We start from the raw sequence: 17367 nt of genomic DNA, 5'->3' as shown, positions 1-17367 counted from the left end.
GGTAAATGTATTATTATTGTTTTATATTTCGCCAACATATTCCATGTACAGAGTGATGCCTAGTACACACCATACAATTTACTGGCAGATTTTCTGTTAAGCCCCATCTACACGATGCGATTCAATTATGATCCTATTTACGATCCGATCCAATCCAACATGTCCGATCGGGATTTGTTTCGATTCAATTCGATTCCCACAGAAAATGTAACAGAATGTATGGTGTGTAGTAGGCATAAGAAACAAGTACAGGGTACATAATAATACAGACAATGGAAGGAATATTATACACCAATATACAGAATTGATACAAAGTATAGAATGAGTTATTATAGAGGGTGATGTATAAATGTGTCATGAATTCCAGGACACAGAGGGGGACAGAGCTCTGCCCTCACCATGGGAAGGATAAGTGGGCAGAGCTGCAGTCACTGCAGAGGGTGAAGGAGGCGAGGAGTCATGTGACCAGCGCCTCTCTCCGCTCAGCGGGCGGGCCATGCAGTCACGTGATCCCAGAGGGGGCGGGGAGATGGAACATGCACGTGACACACACGCAGCGGCCGGGCTCACGTGACGGGGGGCGGGTGGTCAGGAGATGACACAGTGGGCGGGGATATGGGGGAAGCACGCCATCACGTGACACGAATGCAGCGAGCGGGTTCACGTGACGGGGGCGGGGCCCGGCGGGCGGTCAGGTGACTCGGCGTCAGCGGGTGGGCGGGGCAGTTGCGGAGATGGCGGCGGTCGGGCTGCAGTGAGAGGAGATGTCGGAGCAGCGGGAGGAAGCGGCCAGCAGCATGGCGGCCTCATCATCCTCCATCCACCCCGAGCCTGATGACGCGGCCAGACTCCTCCCCCCCGAGCCCGACTGCGACTGGCCGCCTAAGAAGCGCCTGAGGCCGGAGAGCGACAACCCCGCAACGTCCGGCCGCCTGGAGGAGAGACTGTACTGCGTGCTGTGCTGCACCGTGTGCCTGGACCTGCCCAAGTCCTCTGTCTATCAGGTGTGGCCCCGCCCCCTATACTGCCTGACCCCGCCCATACACCTACTGACCCCGCCCCCTATACTGCCTGACCCCGCCCCTCCTCCCTACTGACTGTACTGCGTGCTGTGCTGCACCGTGTGCCTGGACCTGCCCAAGTCCTCTGTCTATCAGGTGTGGCCCCGCCCCCTATACTGCCTGACCCCGCCCATACACCTACTGACCCCGCCCCCTATACTGCCTGACCCCGCCCCTCCTCCCTACTGACTGTACTGCGTGCTGTGCTGCACCGTGTGCCTGGACCTGCCCAAGTCCTCTGTCTATCAGGTGTGGCCCCGCCCCCTATACTGCCTGACCCCGCCCATACACCTACTGACCCCGCCCCCTATACTGCCTGACCCCGCCCCTCCTCCCTACTGACTGTACTGCGTGCTGTGCTGCACCGTGTGCCTGGACCTGCCCAAGTCCTCTGTCTATCAGGTGTGGCCCCGCCCCCTATACTGCCTGACCCCGCCCATACACCTACTGACCCCGCCCCCTATACTGCCTGACCCCGCCCCTCCTCCCTACTGACTGTACTGCGTGCTGTGCTGCACCGTGTGCCTGGACCTGCCCAAGTCCTCTGTCTATCAGGTGTGGCCCCGCCCCCTATACTGCCTGACCCCGCCCATACACCTACTGACCCCGCCCCCTATACTGCCTGACCCCGCCCCTCCTCCCTACTGACTGTACTGCGTGCTGTGCTGCACCGTGTGCCTGGACCTGCCCAAGTCCTCTGTCTATCAGGTGTGGCCCCGCCCCCTATACTGCCTGACCCCGCCCATACACCTACTGACCCCGCCCCCTATACTGCCTGACCCCGCCCCTCCTCCCTACTGACTGTACTGCGTGCTGTGCTGCACCGTGTGCCTGGACCTGCCCAAGTCATCTGTCTATCAGGTGTGGCCCCGCCCCCTGCTGCCTGACTCCGCCCCTCTACTGCCTGACCCCGCCCCCTTCACTGCATGACCCCGCCCCCTATACTGCATGACCCCGCCCCCTACTGCCTGGCCACGCCCCCTACACCTACTGACCCCGCCCCCTACTGACTCTACTGCGTGCTGTGCTGCACCGTGTGCCTGGACCTGCCCAAATCCTCTGTGTATCAGGTGTGGCCCCGCCCCCTATACTGCCTGACCCCGCCCCTCACACTGACTCCGCCCCCTATACAGCCTGACCCCGCCCCCTCCTCCCCTACTGCGTGCTGTGCTGCACCGTGTGCCTGGACCTGCCCAAGTCCTCCGTCTACCAGGTGTGGCCCCGCCCCCTATACTGCCAGGCCCCGCCCCCTCACTGCCTGACCCCGCCCCCTATACTGCCTGCCCCCGCCCCCTCCCCCTCCCCCCCTACTGACTCTACTGGGTGCTGTGCTGCACCGTGTGCCTGGACCTGCCCAAGTCCTCTGTGTACCAGATGTGGCCCCGCCCCTTATACTGCCTGACACTGACCCCCGCCCCTATACTGCCTGACCCCGCCCCTACACCTACTTACCCCGCCCCCTCCTCCTCCCTACTGACTGTACTGCGTGCTGTGCTGCACCGTGTGCCTGGACCTGCCCAAGTCCTCCGTCTACCAGGTGCGGCCCCGCCCCCTGCTGCCTGACCCCGCCCCCTCCTACCCTGCTACTGCATCTGGGATCTGACTCCACCCCTTGCTTCTTGTACAGTCTGACTCCTCTACTTTCGGGTCTGACACTCTAAACCTGTTGATTCTACTACAGTCTGGCCTCTGGGACTTGACTCCTTGCCTTCTGATTTCTGACCCCTCCCCCTGCTGCTTCTAGAATCTGACTCCTCCCCCTGCTGCTTCTAGAATCTGACTCCTCCCCCTGCTGCTTCTAGTTTCTGACTCCTCCCCTTCTGCTGGCTCCTCCTGAGATCTGACTCCTCCCCTGCTGCTTCTAGTTTCCAAAGATAGCACACCAATCCTTTGCAAGAATAGCACGCTTTATTGTCCCTCCACTGTGCGATCTGTACAATGCGGCAATTTTTTCGGGGGCCACTCAGGGTCCCCCTTTATGAAGGCATGAGGATCACCCACACTAATGCCTTCCTCCTCCCACTGCATATGTGTGGCAAACTCCACCCTTATATGTCACAACTACCCCTTTCTGAGACCTAACCCCTCCATATGTGTGACCTTACTCTGACCCCCTGAGATCTGACTCCTCCCCCTCCATATGTGTGACCTTGCCCTAACCCCCCTGAGATCTGACTCCTCCCCCTCCATATGTGTGACCTAACCCTCTGCCTCCTGAGGTCTGACTCCTCCTCCTCCATATGTGTGACCTTACCCTTTGCCTCCTGAGGTCTGACTCCTCCCCTCCATATGTGTGACCTTTCCCTCTGCCTACTGAGATCTGACTCCACCCCCTCCATATGTGTGACCTTGCCCTAATCCCCCTGAGATCTGACTCCTCCCCCTCCATATTTGTGACCCTACCCATTACCTTTTTCTGATACCTGACTCCGCCTCTTCTGGAAAACTGACTGCTGATTCCTGCCTTAAATTTCCACCCTCCTCCTTTTGTAAGACACCAAAACCCCTGAGACTTGAGCTCACTCTTTGTCTGCCCCGCCCCTTGCACCTCACCCATCTGCCTCCAGGGCTGTGGAGTCGTACAAAAGTCCTCCGACTCCTCCGTTTATGAAACCACCGACTCCAACTTCTAGGTACCCAAAATTGCTCCGACTCTTTAGTCTAATACTTACCAGGGTATGGATTTGGTACAAAAATCATCTGACTCCTCAGTTTATAAAACCAAGTACCCCAAATTGCCTCGACTCTGACTCCAAAGCCCTGCCTGCCCCTCCTCCTCTCCATTCTATATTTCTCCATCCTCTGTGATTAGATCAGCAGTTTGGGATTCTGATCTAGGATGGACAGGGAATATGGGAGGGGGGAGGGGATGGGACATAAAACCCCCTCATTTGTTGTCCAGGGTGCTGAAACTTGCATTAAAGGTGAATACTTTGCTCATTTGTAACTGGTACCCGCCCCCAGCTCCTCCTCCTTATTTTAGTAGTTTTTTTCTTGCTGCCATGGTGTCTGGTGTGCCAGTATCAGTCAGAAGCGTTTTCCAGCATTTGTAGACCCCTGTGAGTTTATTTTCCTCCTCACTTCCTAATACCTGATCTCCTCTGTCACCTGATACCTGACCCATTCCAGCTGGGCAGCTGATCCTGCTTATTCCTTACACATGAATGCCCCCGCCTCTTGGGTTCAGCTGTGGGGGAGGTCTACTCAGTGCTGTGCAACAGGATCTGGCCACCAGGTGCAATGCTGATCCCTCCCAGATATCCAATCCTGTCCCATCTCTGTGGTCTCCATCCATGCCCACTATGGCTTCTCAGAGCCGGGTGGAGAGGCTGGACCTCTGTACTGTGCTGTACGGTGTGTCTGGTCCTGCCTAGAGGTCCTGGCCAGAGGTTGGGGGATGTAGACCCTTCCTTTCTTCTCCTGACACTTGGTCTCTCCTCGGTACTGTGCTGTACGGTGTGTCTGGTCCTGTCCAGAGGTTGGGGGATGTAGACCCTTCCTTTTCTTGTCTTCTCCTAACACTTGGTCTCTCCTCTGTGCTGTACGGTGTGTCTGGTCCTGTCCAGAGGTTGGGGGATGTAGACCCTTTCTTTCTTGTCTTCTCCTAACACTTGGTCTCTCCTCTGTGCTGTACGGTGTGTCTGGTCCTGTCCATAGGTTGGGGATGTAGACCCTTCCTTTCTTCTCCTGACACTTGGTCTCTCCTCTGTGCTGTATGGTGTGTCTGGTCCTGTCCATAGGTTGGGGATGTAGACCCTTTCTTTCTTCTCCTGACACTTGGTCTTTCCTCTGTGCTGTATGGTGTGTCTGGTCCTGTCCATAGGTTGGGGATGTAGACCCTTCCTTTCTTGTCTTCTCCTGGCACTTGGGCTCTCCCCTGTACTGTGCTGTATGGTGTGCCTGGACCTGTCCAGAAGTTGGGGGATGTAGACCCTTCCTTTCTTGTCTTCTTCTGACACTTGGTCTCTCCTCCATGTGGCTTCCTCTGGACAGGCTGGACTTAGTTCTATATTCTAGGTCCGCAAGCCCATTACATGGCCGATGTGTGCATCTGTGAGACGATTATCCAGCGACTAGAAGTGTCTTTTTCTGCAGACCAATATATGATTGTTTTCTCCAGTCATTGAGAGATCGGGAGTGCTCGTATAGATCCATTGGTCCTGTGTGGGTTGCGTAGTCTGGTTGTGTGAGTGTACAGCCGATGTATCGTCTCAAGGAATGAAACCTCTGAGAAGTTGCTTCAAACATAGGATTGTTTAGTAAAGACCATCAAAAGCTTGTATATGATGGTTTTGGGCTTCCTCAATTAATGGTAATGCTTAAAGTGTAACTGTCGGACATAAAATAAAAAATCAGTTCTTTATTTTTATCTGGTAAACAAGTAATAAGGATTCTAACCAGGTAATCCAAACGTTAAAATCTCTATTACTTTTCTTGTTGATACAGACTAACCAGCAAGCTCATGGTGACCCAGAACTCATTGGAGTGTGTAAGGGACTACAATGGTCCTAAAAGCCCCCTTACTAAGATGTTAAGAAAAACAAAAATTTGCTTTCCTAAAACAGAAAGAATTTGCGATAATTCAGGTTGGAGTGAGCTCGAGATGTCTCCCAGGCACCACTGCTGAATATATGCAAATTAACCATTGTACCCTTAGAAGCTAAACACACCTCCAGAACCGCTGGAATGCAATGATGTGTCAGCTTGTTAAATTTAACAAGCTGACACATCATTGCATTCCAGCGGTTCTGGAGGTGTGTTTAGCTTCTAAGGGTACAATGGTTAATTTGCATATATTCAGCAGTGGTGCCTGGGAGACATCTCAAGCTCACTCCAACCTGAATTATCGCAAATTCTTTCTGTTTTAGGAAAGCAAATTTTTGTTTTTCTTGTTGATAAATGATCATTCCCCAGTTTACCCGACTCTTATTTGGTACATTGCCACACAAAGGAAGTTGCAGGGCATGCTTGGTTGTCTTTTTTTGCTTCTTTATTTCCCCTCAGACTTAACTAATGTACAGAAGCAAAAAAAGACAACCCAGCATGCCCTGCAACTTCCTTTCTGTGGCAATGTACCAAATAAGAGTCAGGTAATCTGGGGAATGATCATTCATCAGCAAGAAAAGTAATAGAGATGTGTAACTTTTGGATTGCCTGATTAGCATCCTTATTACTTGTTTACTAGATAAAAATAAAGAATTGATTTTATGCCCGACAGTTACTCTTTAAGGCTACTTTCCCACCAAGACGTTGCGTGTTAGGGGACATTATGGTCGCATAACGTGCCCCTAACGCAACGCATGGTGGTGTTGAAGTTGGACGTCAGATTGAGCTGAGTTATGCAGCCGTTCCAGGTTAGTGATAGGAAGTCCGGATCTTTTTAAGGATTCGGATCATTTGAATCGGATCATTGAAAAGATCCGGATCTTTGAACCGAATCATTTGAATCATTTTACTAGGGAAGCAGACTGGGAGTGAAATGACTAGCAGGACAGGACTTTCCCTGCACTGTACATTCTGTATGTTCCTGTTTCTTCCAGACAGACATCCACTGTGAACCGAATCTTTCATTGTGGTGATCCGGATGATTCGGCTCACAAAAAAAGATCCGGATCAAATGAACGATTCGTTCATGATCCGGACAACACTACAGTCCCACCACGAGTCTCTGCAGTGCAGTGAATATTAATTAGCCATGTGGCTGGCCGCTGAGGAGGAGGAGGAGGAGGGGAGACCTCCTCCTCCAACATTACTGAGCATGTGCAAACAGTCTAACGCGGCTAAAACCGTATATAACGTACTGCATGCTGCACTTTCCCAGAACGTGCAGGGTTACAATGTAACGCAAAGTGGGCACTGTGAACAGCCCATTGATTTTTCATTACTATGCGTTGGGCTGCGTTACTGGCTGCTCTAACGTGCGCCTGTAACGTCCCACTGTGAAAGCAGCCTCAAGGACAACTATAACTTCATGAGAAGTTAGATACTCCCCTAAGAGGAGCAAAGGCTCTCGGTCTCTTAGAGCCTTCCCTTTTTCCTTTCTGCATTCCCTCCTTCCACCGCCAGGCCCTCCGTTCCAGCTTCCAACTTTAATGTTGAAGAGGCTTTCTGGTCTCCTTGGAAGGCCAGGGAATCGCTCGGGTCACAGAATGCTTCTGAAGAGACCCAAAGATGCAGCTGGTGGGAGATGTGACCAGGGACCAGCGAGGAACGAAGGGAGGTAGAGAGGAATTGGAAGGCTCAAAAGGAGTCAGACTCTTCTGGTTTTTTGTTGTTGTTGTTTCTTTTGGGGGGGGGGGGGGTGAGGGGGAGTTGTTGGCCAGAACATTGACCGTGGATCGCCTCGTGTATTATTATTATTATTTATTGTATTTATAAAGCGCCAACATATTACGCAGCGCTGTAATATCCTAAAGGTCCTAAAGGTGACCATTAATGGTACAATATTTTCCTCAGATGCCATCATTCAGGTTTGTGGGGTCGTAGGTAAACGGAAAGGCAGTTATCGATTGCTCCCATAATTGGGTTGATTAGGGCACTTTATCTCTTCAGAGACGATTGTGAAATCCAACATTCCATTTGCCAAAATTCTGTTGTTTGTTTGTTTTTTTCTTTTTAGTTTCCCTCATTAAAATGTTTTATTAACAATTTTCAGAAATAAATAGGAAAATTCAAAATTCTGTATTTCAATCAACCATAAAAAGATTTCACATGAGTTGAATGCATCTGAGAAAAATATTGTACCGTTATTGGGCACCTTAAAGAGAACCCGAGGTGGGTTTGAAGAATATTATCTGCATACAGAGGCTGGATCTTCCTATACAGCCCAGCCTCTGTTGCTATCCCAAACCCCCCTAAGGTCCCCCTGCACTCTGCAATCCCTCCATAAATCACAGCCGTGCTGCTGACAAACAGCTTGTCAGAGCTGGCTGTGTTTATCTTTATAGTGTCAGTCTGCTGCTCTCCCCGCCTCCTGCAGAACTCCGGTCCCCGCCTGCATCCCTTCCTTCCCTGCTGATTGGAGGGAAGGGACGGGGGCAGGGACCGGAGCTATGCAGGAGGCGGGGGAGCAGCTGAGACTGACACTACAGATGTAAACACAGCCTCACAGCACGGCTTTGATTTACGAGGGATTGCAGAGTGCAGGGGGACCTTAGGGGGGTTTGGAATAGCAACAGAGGCTGGGCTGTATAGGCAGATCCAGCCTCTGTATGCAGATAACATTCTTTAAACACACCTCGGGTTCTCTTTAAGGGAAATCCGCTTAACTGTAATCTGCACATTCTGGAGATGGACATCATTTATACGGAGTCACCGTTCCGTTGTGTTATATAAAGCGGTGGAATTTGGAGCAGTGCCCACCTACAATACTCACCTGAGCTGGCAGCCATACATCCGGAGATCCCTCGTCTAGTGATAATGTTGTAATCACTGTTTCGGCAGTATAGGACCCTGATTCATATACCTGCTGAGAAGGATATCCCAGCAGACGTGGACATTTTGGTGACAGTCACCCCAGATCGTTGCCACATGCTGTGCTGGTATTTTCCGCACATGATGTTGTGGTACGTGGCACTGTTCATGGAGGGCCTGAGGTCTAGCTGTTTTTTGTCCAGTATGGCCTTGCAGTGACCTCCCCCTGGACTCTGTGACCTCCTGAGTTCCAGGAATGTCTGCTTTTCAGCATCTGCATCATTCATGTGTTACTGAACAGCGGACAGAAGCGTGTCAGTGGAGGCGTCATTGTGCCACGTCCACTTGTGAGGCCACTTCCTCTGTGAGAAGTCTGTAGGCTGACAGAAGCATGTTAGTGTCTGTAGAGGTGTCCTTGTGCCACGTCCACTTGTGAGGCCACTTCCTCTGTGAGGAGTCTGTAGGCTGACAGAAGCTTGTCAGTGTCTGTAGAGGTGACCTTGTACCACGTCCACTTGTGAGGCCACTTCCTCTGTGAGGAGTCTGTAGGCTGACAGAAGTGTGTTAGTGTCTGTAGAGGTGACCCTGTACCACGTCCATTTGTGAGGCCACTTCCTCTGTGAGGAGTCTGTAGGCTGACAGAAGCGTGTCAGTGTCTGTAGAGGTGACCTTGTACCACGTCCACTTGTGAGGCCACTTCCTCTGTGAGGAGTTTCTAGGCTGACAGAAGCGTGTCAGTGTCTGCGGAGGCGTCATTGTGCCACGTCCACTTGTGGGGCCACTTCCTCTGTGAGGAGTCTGTAAGCTGACAGAAGCGTGTTAGTGTCTGTGGAGGTCACCCTGTACCACGTCCACTTGTGGGGCCACTTCCTCTGTGAGGAGTCTGTAGGCTGACAGAAGCGTGTTAGTGTCTGTAGAGGTGACCCTGTACCACGTCCACTTGTGTGGCCACTTCCTCTGTGAGGAGTCTGTAGGCTGACAGAAGCGTGTTAGTGTCTGCGGAGGTGACCTTGTACCACGTCCACTTGTGGGGCCACTTCCTCTGTGAGGAGTCTGTAGGCTGACAGAAGCGTGTCAGTGTCTGTAGAGGTGACCCTGTACCACGTCCACTTGTGAGGCCACTTCCTCTGTAAGGAGTCTGTAGGCTGACAGAAGCGTGTTAGTGTCTGTGGAGGTGACCTTGTACCACGTCCACTTGTGGGGCCACTTCCTCTGTGAGGAGTCTGTAGGCTGACAGAAGCGTGTTAGTGTCTGTGGAGGTGACCTTGTACCACGTCCACTTGTGAGGCCACTTCCTCTGTGAGGAGTCTGTAGGCTGACAGAAGCGTGTCAGTGTCTGTGGAGGTGACCTTGTACCACGTCCACTTGTGGGGCCACTTCCTCTGTGAGGAGTCTGTAGGCTGACAGAAGCGTGTTAGTGTCTGTAGAGGTGACCTTGTACCACGTCCACTTGTGGGGCCACTTCCTCTGTCGGGAGTCTGTAGGCTGACAGAAGCGTGTTAGTGTCTGTGGAGGTGACCTTGTACCACGTCCACTTCTGAGGCCACTTCCTCTGTGAGGAGTCTGTAGGCTGACAGAAGCGTGTTAGTGTCTGCGGAGGCGTCATTGTGCCACGTCCACTTGGGAGGCCACTTCCTCTGTGAGGAGTCTGTAGGCTGACAGAAGCGTGTTGGTGTCTGCGGAGGTGACCCTGTACCACGTCCACTTGTGAGGCCACTTCCTCTGTGAGGAGTCTGTAGGCTGACAGAAGCGTGTTAGTGTCTGCGGAGGTGACCTTGTGCCACGTCCACTTGTGAGGCCACTTCCTCTGTGAGGAGTCTGTAGGCTGACAGAAGCGTGTTAGTGTCTGTAGAGGTGACCCTGTACCACGTCCACTTGTGAGGCCACTTCCTCTGTGAGGAGTCTGTAGGCTGACAGAAGCGTGTTAGTGTCTGTAGAGGTGACCCTGTACCACGTCCACTTGTGAGGTCACTTCCGCTGTGAGGAGTCTGTAGGCTGACAGAAGCGTGTCAGTATCTGTGGAGGTGACCCTGTACCACGTCCACTTGTGGGGCCACTTCCTCTGTGAGGAGTCTGTAGGCTGACAGAAGCGTGTTTAGTATCTGTGGAGGCGTCATTGTGCCATTTCCACTTGTGAGGCCACTTCCTCTGTGATGTCTGTAGGCTGACAGAAGCGTGTTAGTGTCTGTAGAGGTGACCTTGTGCCACGTCCACTTGTGGGGCCACTTCCTATGTGAGGAGTCTGTAGGCTGACAGAAGCGTGTTAGTGTCTGTAGAGGTGACCTTGTACCACGTACACTTGTGGGGCCACTTCCTCTGTCGGGAGTCTGTAGGCTGACAGAAGCGTGTTAGTATCTGTGGAGGTGACCTTGTACCACGTCCACTTCTGAGGCCACTTCCTCTGTGAGGAGTCTGTAGGCTGACAGAAGTGTGTTAGTGTCTGTAGAGGTGACCCTGTACCACGTCCATTTGTGAGGCCACTTCCTCTGTGAGGAGTCTGTAGGCTGACAGAAGCGTGTCAGTGTCTGTAGAGGTGACCTTGTACCACGTCCACTTGTGAGGCCACTTCCTCTGTGAGGAGTTTCTAGGCTGACAGAAGCGTGTCAGTGTCTGCGGAGGCGTCATTGTGCCACGTCCACTTGTGGGGCCACTTCCTCTGTGAGGAGTCTGTAGGCTGACAGAAGCGTGTTAGTGTCTGTGGAGGTCACCCTGTACCACGTCCACTTGTGGGGCCACTTCCTCTGTGAGGAGTCTGTAGGCTGACAGAAGCGTGTTAGTGTCTGTAGAGGTGACCCTGTACCACGTCCACTTGTGGGGCCACTTCCTCTGTGAGGAGTCTGTAGGCTGACAGAAGCGTGTTAGTGTCTGCGGAGGTGACCTTGTACCACGTCCACTTGTGGGGCCACTTCCTCTGTGAGGAGTCTGTAGGCTGACAGAAGCGTGTCAGTGTCTGTAGAGGTGACCCTGTACCACGTCCACTTGTGAGGCCACTTCCTCTGTGAGGAGTCTGTAGGCTGACAGAAGCGTGTTAGTGTCTGTGGAGGTGACCTTGTACCACGTCCACTTGTGGGGCCACTTCCTCTGTGAGGAGTCTGTAGGCTGACAGAAGCGTGTTAGTGTCTGTGGAGGTGACCTTGTACCACGTCCACTTGTGAGGCCACTTCCTCTGTGAGTAGTCTGTAGGCTGACAGAAGCGTGTCAGTGTCTGTGGAGGTGACCTTGTACCACGTCCACTTGTGGGGCCACTTCCTCTGTGAGGAGTCTGTAGGCTGACAGAAGCGTGTTAGTGTCTGTAGAGGTGACCTTGTACCACGTCCACTTGTGGGGCCACTTCCTCTGTCGGGAGTCTGTAGGCTGACAGAAGCGTGTTAGTGTCTGTGGAGGTGACCTTGTACCACGTCCACTTCTGAGGCCACTTCCTCTGTGAGGAGTCTGTAGGCTGACAGAAGCGTGTTAGTGTCTGCGGAGGCGTCATTGTGCCACGTCCACTTGGGAGGCCACTTCCTCTGTGAGGAGTCTGTAGGCTGACAGAAGCGTGTTGGTGTCTGCGGAGGTGACCCTGTACCACGTCCACTTGTGAGGCCACTTCCTCTGTGAGGAGTCTGTAGGCTGACAGAAGCGTGTTAGTGTCTGCGGAGGTGACCTTGTGCCACGTCCACTTGTGAGGCCACTTCCTCTGTGAGGAGTCTGTAGGCTGACAGAAGCGTGTTAGTGTCTGTAGAGGTGACCCTGTACCACGTCCACTTGTGAGGCCACTTCCTCTGTGAGGAGTCTGTAGGCTGACAGAAGCGTGTTAGTGTCTGTAGAGGTGACCCTGTACCACGTCCACTTGTGAGGTCACTTCCGCTGTGAGGAGTCTGTAGGCTGACAGAAGCGTGTCAGTATCTGTAGAGGTGACCTTGTGCCACGTCCACTTGTGGGGCCACTTCCTATGTGAGGAGTCTGTAGGCTGACAGAAGCGTGTTTGTGTCTGTGGAGGTGACCCTGTACCACGTCCACTTGTGAGGCCACTTCCTATGTGAGGAGTCTGTAGGCTGACAGAAGCGTGTTAGTGTCTGTGGAGGTGGCCTTGTGCCACGTCCACTTGTGAGGCCACTTCCTCTGTGAGGAGTCTGTAGGCTGACAGAAGCGTGTTAGTGTCTGTAGAGGTGACCTTGTACCACGTACACTTGTGGGGCCACTTCCTCTGTCGGGAGTCTGTAGGCTGACAGAAGCGTGTTAGTATCTGTGGAGGTGACCTTGTACCACGTCCACTTCTGAGGCCACTTCCTCTGTGAGGAGTCTGTAGGCTAACAGAAGCGTGTTAGTGTCTGCGGAGGCGTCATTGTGCCACGTCCACTTGGGAGGCCACTTCCTCTGTGAGGAGTCTGTAGGCTGACAGAAACGTGTTGGTGTCTGCGGAGGTGACCCTGTACCACGTCCACTTGTGAGGCCACTTCATCTGTGAGGAGTCTGTAGGCTGACAGAAGCGTGTTAGTATCTGTGGAGGTGGCCTTGTGCCACGTCCACTTGTGAGGCCACTTCCTCTGTGAGGAGTCTGTAGGCTGACAGAAGCGTGTTGGTGTCTGCGGAGGTGACCCTGTACCACGTCCACTTGTGAGGCCACTTCCTCTGTGGGGAGTCTGTAGGCTGACAGAAGCGTGTTAGTGTCTGCGGAGGTGACCTTGTGCCACGTCCACTTGTGAGGCCACTTCCTCTGTGAGGAGTCTGTAGGCTGACAGAAGCGTGTTAGTGTCTGTAGAGGTGACCCTGTACCACGTTCACTTGTGAGGCCACTTCCTCTGTGAGGAGTCTGTAGGCTGACAGAAGCGTGTTAGTGTCTGTGGAGGTGACCCTGTACCACGTCCACTTGTGGGGCCACTTCCTCTGTGAGGAGTCTGTAGGCTAACAGAAGCGTGTTAGTGTCTGCGGAGGTGGCCTTGTGCCACGTCCACTTGTGAGGCCACTTCCTCCGTGAGGAGTCTGTAGGCTGACAGAAGCGTGTTAGTGTCTGTAGAGGTGTCCTTGTACCACGTCCACTTGTGGGGCCACTTCCTCTGTGAGGAGTCTGTAGGCTGACAGAAGCGTGTTAGTGTCTGTAGAGGTGTCCTTGTACCACGTCCACTTGTGGGGCCACTTCCTCTGTGGGGAGTCTGTAGGCTGACAGAAGCGTGTTAGTGTCTGTGGAGGTGGCCTTGTGCCACGTCCACTTGTGAGGCCACTTCCTCTGTGAGGAGTCTGTAGGCTGACAGAAGCTTGTTAGTGTCTGTAGAGGTGTCCTTGTACCACGTCCACTTGTGGGGCCACTTCCTCTGTGAGGAGTCTGTAGGCTGACAGAAGCGTGTCAGTGTCTGTAGAGGTGACCCTGTACCACGTCCACTTGTGAGGCCACTTCCGCTGTGAGGAGTCTGTAGGCTGACAGAAGCGTGTCTGTGGAGGTGACCCTGTACCACGTCCACTTGGGAGGCCACTTCCTCTGTGAGGAGTCTGTAGGCTGACAGAAGCGTGTCTGTGGAGGTGACCTTGTACCACGTCCACTTGTGAGGTCACTTCCTCTGTGAGGGGTCTGTAGGCTGACAGAAGCGTGTTAGTGTCTGTAGAGGTGACCTTGTACCACGTCCACTTGTGAGGTCACTTCCTCTGTGAGGGGTCTGTAGGCTGACAGAAGTGTGTTTGTGTCTGCAGAGGTGACCCTGTACCACGTCCACTTGTGAGGTCGCTTCCTCTGTGAGGGGTCTGTAGGCTGACAGAAGCGTGTTAGTGTCTGTGGAGGTGGCCTTGTGCCACGTCCACTTGTGAGGCCACTTCCTCTGTGAGGAGTCTGTAGGCTGACAGAAGCGTGTTTGTGTCTGCAGAGGTGACCCTGTACCACGTCCACTTGTGAGGCCACTTCCTCTGTGAGGAGTCTGTAGGCTGACAGAAGCGTGTCAGTGTCTGTAGAGGTGACCTTGTGCCACGTCCACTTGTGAGGCCACTTCCTCTGTGAGGAGTCTGTAGGCTGACAGAAGCGTGTTAGTGTCTGCGGAGGTGACCCTGTACCACGTCCACTTGTGAGGCCACTTCCTCTGTGAGGAGTCTGTAGGCTGACAGAAGCATGTCAGTGTCTGCAGAGGTGACCCTGTACCACGTCCACTTGTGGGGCCACTTCCTCTGTGAGGAGTCTGTAGGCTGACAGAAGTGTGTTTGTGTCTGCAGAGGTGACCCTGTACCACGTCCACTTGTGGGGCCACTTCCTCTGTGAGGAGTCTGTAGGCTGACAGAAGCGTGTTAGTGTCTGTAGAGGTGACCCTGTACCACGTCCACTTGTGAGGCCACTTCCTCTGTGAGGAGTCTGTAGGCTGACAGAAGCGTGTTAGTGTCTGCGGAGGTGACCCTGTACCACGTCCACTTGTGGGGCCACTTCCTCTGTGAGGAGTCTGTAGGCTGACAGAAGTGTGTTTGTGTCTGCAGAGGTGACCCTGTACCACGTCCACTTGTGGGGCCACTTCCTCTGTGAGGAGTCTGTAGGCTGACAGAAGCGTGTTAGTGTCTGTGGAGGTGACCCTGTACCACGTCCACTTGGGAGGCCACTTCCTCTGTGAGGAGTCTGTAGGCTGACAGAAGTGTGTTTGTGTCTGCAGAGGTGACCCTGTACCACGTCCACTTGTGGGGCCACTTCCTCTGTGAGGAGTCTGTAGGCTGACAGAAGCGTGTTAGTGTCTGTGGAGGTGACCCTGTACCACGTCCACTTGTGAGGCCACTTCCTCCGTGAGGAGTCTGTAGGCTGACAGAAGCGTGTTAGTGTCTGTAGAGGTGTCCTTGTACCACGTCCACTTGTGGGGCCACTTCCTCTGTGAGGAGTCTGTAGGCTGACAGAAGCGTGTTAGTGTCTGTAGAGGTGTCCTTGTACCACGTCCACTTGTGGGGCCACTTCCTCTGTGGGGAGTCTGTAGGCTGACAGAAGCGTGTTAGTGTCTGTGGAGGTGGCCTTGTGCCACGTCCACTTGTGAGGCCACTTCCTCTGTGAGGAGTCTGTAGGCTGACAGAAGCTTGTTAGTGTCTGTAGAGGTGTCCTTGTACCACGTCCACTTGTGGGGCCACTTCCTCTGTGAGGAGTCTGTAGGCTGACAGAAGCGTGTCAGTGTCTGTAGAGGTGACCCTGTACCACGTCCACTTGTGAGGCCACTTCCGCTGTGAGGAGTCTGTAGGCTGACAGAAGCGTGTCTGTGGAGGTGACCCTGTACCACGTCCACTTGGGAGGCCACTTCCTCTGTGAGGAGTCTGTAGGCTGACAGAAGCGTGTCTGTGGAGGTGACCTTGTACCACGTCCACTTGTGAGGTCACTTCCTCTGTGAGGGGTCTGTAGGCTGACAGAAGCGTGTTAGTGTCTGTAGAGGTGACCTTGTACCACGTCCACTTGTGAGGTCACTTCCTCTGTGAGGGGTCTGTAGGCTGACAGAAGTGTGTTTGTGTCTGCAGAGGTGACCCTGTACCACGTCCACTTGTGAGGTCGCTTCCTCTGTGAGGGGTCTGTAGGCTGACAGAAGCGTGTTAGTGTCTGTGGAGGTGGCCTTGTGCCACGTCCACTTGTGAGGCCACTTCCTCTGTGAGGAGTCTGTAGGCTGACAGAAGCGTGTTTGTGTCTGCAGAGGTGACCCTGTACCACGTCCACTTGTGAGGCCACTTCCTCTGTGAGGAGTCTGTAGGCTGACAGAAGCGTGTCAGTGTCTGTAGAGGTGACCTTGTGCCACGTCCACTTGTGAGGCCACTTCCTCTGTGAGAAGTCTGTAGGCTGACAGAAGCGTGTTAGTGTCTGCGGAGGTGACCCTGTACCACGTCCACTTGTGAGGCCACTTCCTCTGTGAGGAGTCTGTAGGCTGACAGAAGCGTGTCAGTGTCTGTAGAGGTGACCTTGTGCCACGTCCACTTGTGAGGCCACTTCCTCTGTGAGAAGTCTGTAGGCTGACAGAAGCGTGTTAGTGTCTGCGGAGGTGACCCTGTACCACGTCCACTTGTGAGGCCACTTCCTCTGTGAGGAGTCTGTAGGCTGACAGAAGCATGTCAGTGTCTGCAGAGGTGACCCTGTACCACGTCCACTTGTGGGGCCACTTCCTCTGTGAGGAGTCTGTAGGCTGACAGAAGCGTGTTAGTGTCTGCGGAGGTGACCCTGTACCACGTCCACTTGTGAGGCCACTTCCTCTGTGAGGAGTCTGTAGGCTGACAGAAGCATGTCAGTGTCTGCAGAGGTGACCCTGTACCACGTCCACTTGTGGGGCCACTTCCTCTGTGAGGAGTCTGTAGGCTGACAGAAGTGTGTTTGTGTCTGCAGAGGTGACCCTGTACCACGTCCACTTGTGGGGCCACTTCCTCTGTGAGGAGTCTGTAGGCTGACAGAAGCGTGTTAGTGTCTGTAGAGGTGACCCTGTACCACGTCCACTTGTGAGGCCACTTCCTCTGTGAGGAGTCTGTAGGCTGACAGAAGCGTGTTAGTGTCTGCGGAGGTGACCCTGTACCACGTCCACTTGTGGGGCCACTTCCTCTGTGAGGAGTCTGTAGGCTGACAGAAGTGTGTTTGTGTCTGCAGAGGTGACCCTGTACCACGTCCACTTGTGGGGCCACTTCCTCTGTGAGGAGTCTGTAGGCTGACAGAAGCGTGTTAGTGTCTGTGGAGGTGACCCTGTACCACGTCCACTTGGGAGGCCACTTCCTCTGTGAGGAGTCTGTAGGCTGACAGAAGTGTGTTTGTGTCTGCAGAGGTGACCCTGTACCACGTCCACTTGTGGGGCCACTTCCTCTGTGAGGAGTCTGTAGGCTGACAGAAGCGTGTTAGTGTCTGTGGAGGTGACCCTGTACCACGTCCACTTGTGGGGCCACTTCCTCTGTGAGGAGTCTGTAGGCTGACAGAAGCGTGTTAGTGTCTGTGGAGGTGACCCTG

At 53.6% G+C, this 17367-nt stretch overlaps 1 protein-coding gene across 4 annotated transcripts in view; it reads left to right on the top strand.

The window, feature by feature from the left end:
• The first annotated feature begins 699 nt into the window (after window positions 1-699).
• The window catches only part of ZFTRAF1 (zinc finger TRAF-type containing 1), a 37023-nt gene continuing 20355 nt past the window's right edge, over window positions 700-17367 (top strand). Inside the window, exon 1 of one of the 4 annotated variants that reach the window (XM_068238176.1) lies at window positions 700-1004. In XM_068238176.1, coding sequence (XP_068094277.1) covers window positions 765-1004 — 240 coding nt within the window. In that variant the 5' untranslated portion in view covers window positions 700-764. Of the gene's footprint in view, window positions 1005-1713; window positions 1770-2075; window positions 2132-2539; window positions 2599-17367 lie in introns of those variants that run through there. The other 3 variants (XM_068238174.1, XM_068238175.1, XM_068238173.1) reach the window with 3 other exon arrangements.

This window comes from Hyperolius riggenbachi, chromosome 5 (assembly GCF_040937935.1).
Source record: "Hyperolius riggenbachi isolate aHypRig1 chromosome 5, aHypRig1.pri, whole genome shotgun sequence".
Classification (NCBI taxonomy): domain Eukaryota; kingdom Metazoa; phylum Chordata; class Amphibia; order Anura; family Hyperoliidae; genus Hyperolius; species Hyperolius riggenbachi.
This window is presented reverse-complemented; position numbering and strand designations above follow the sequence as displayed.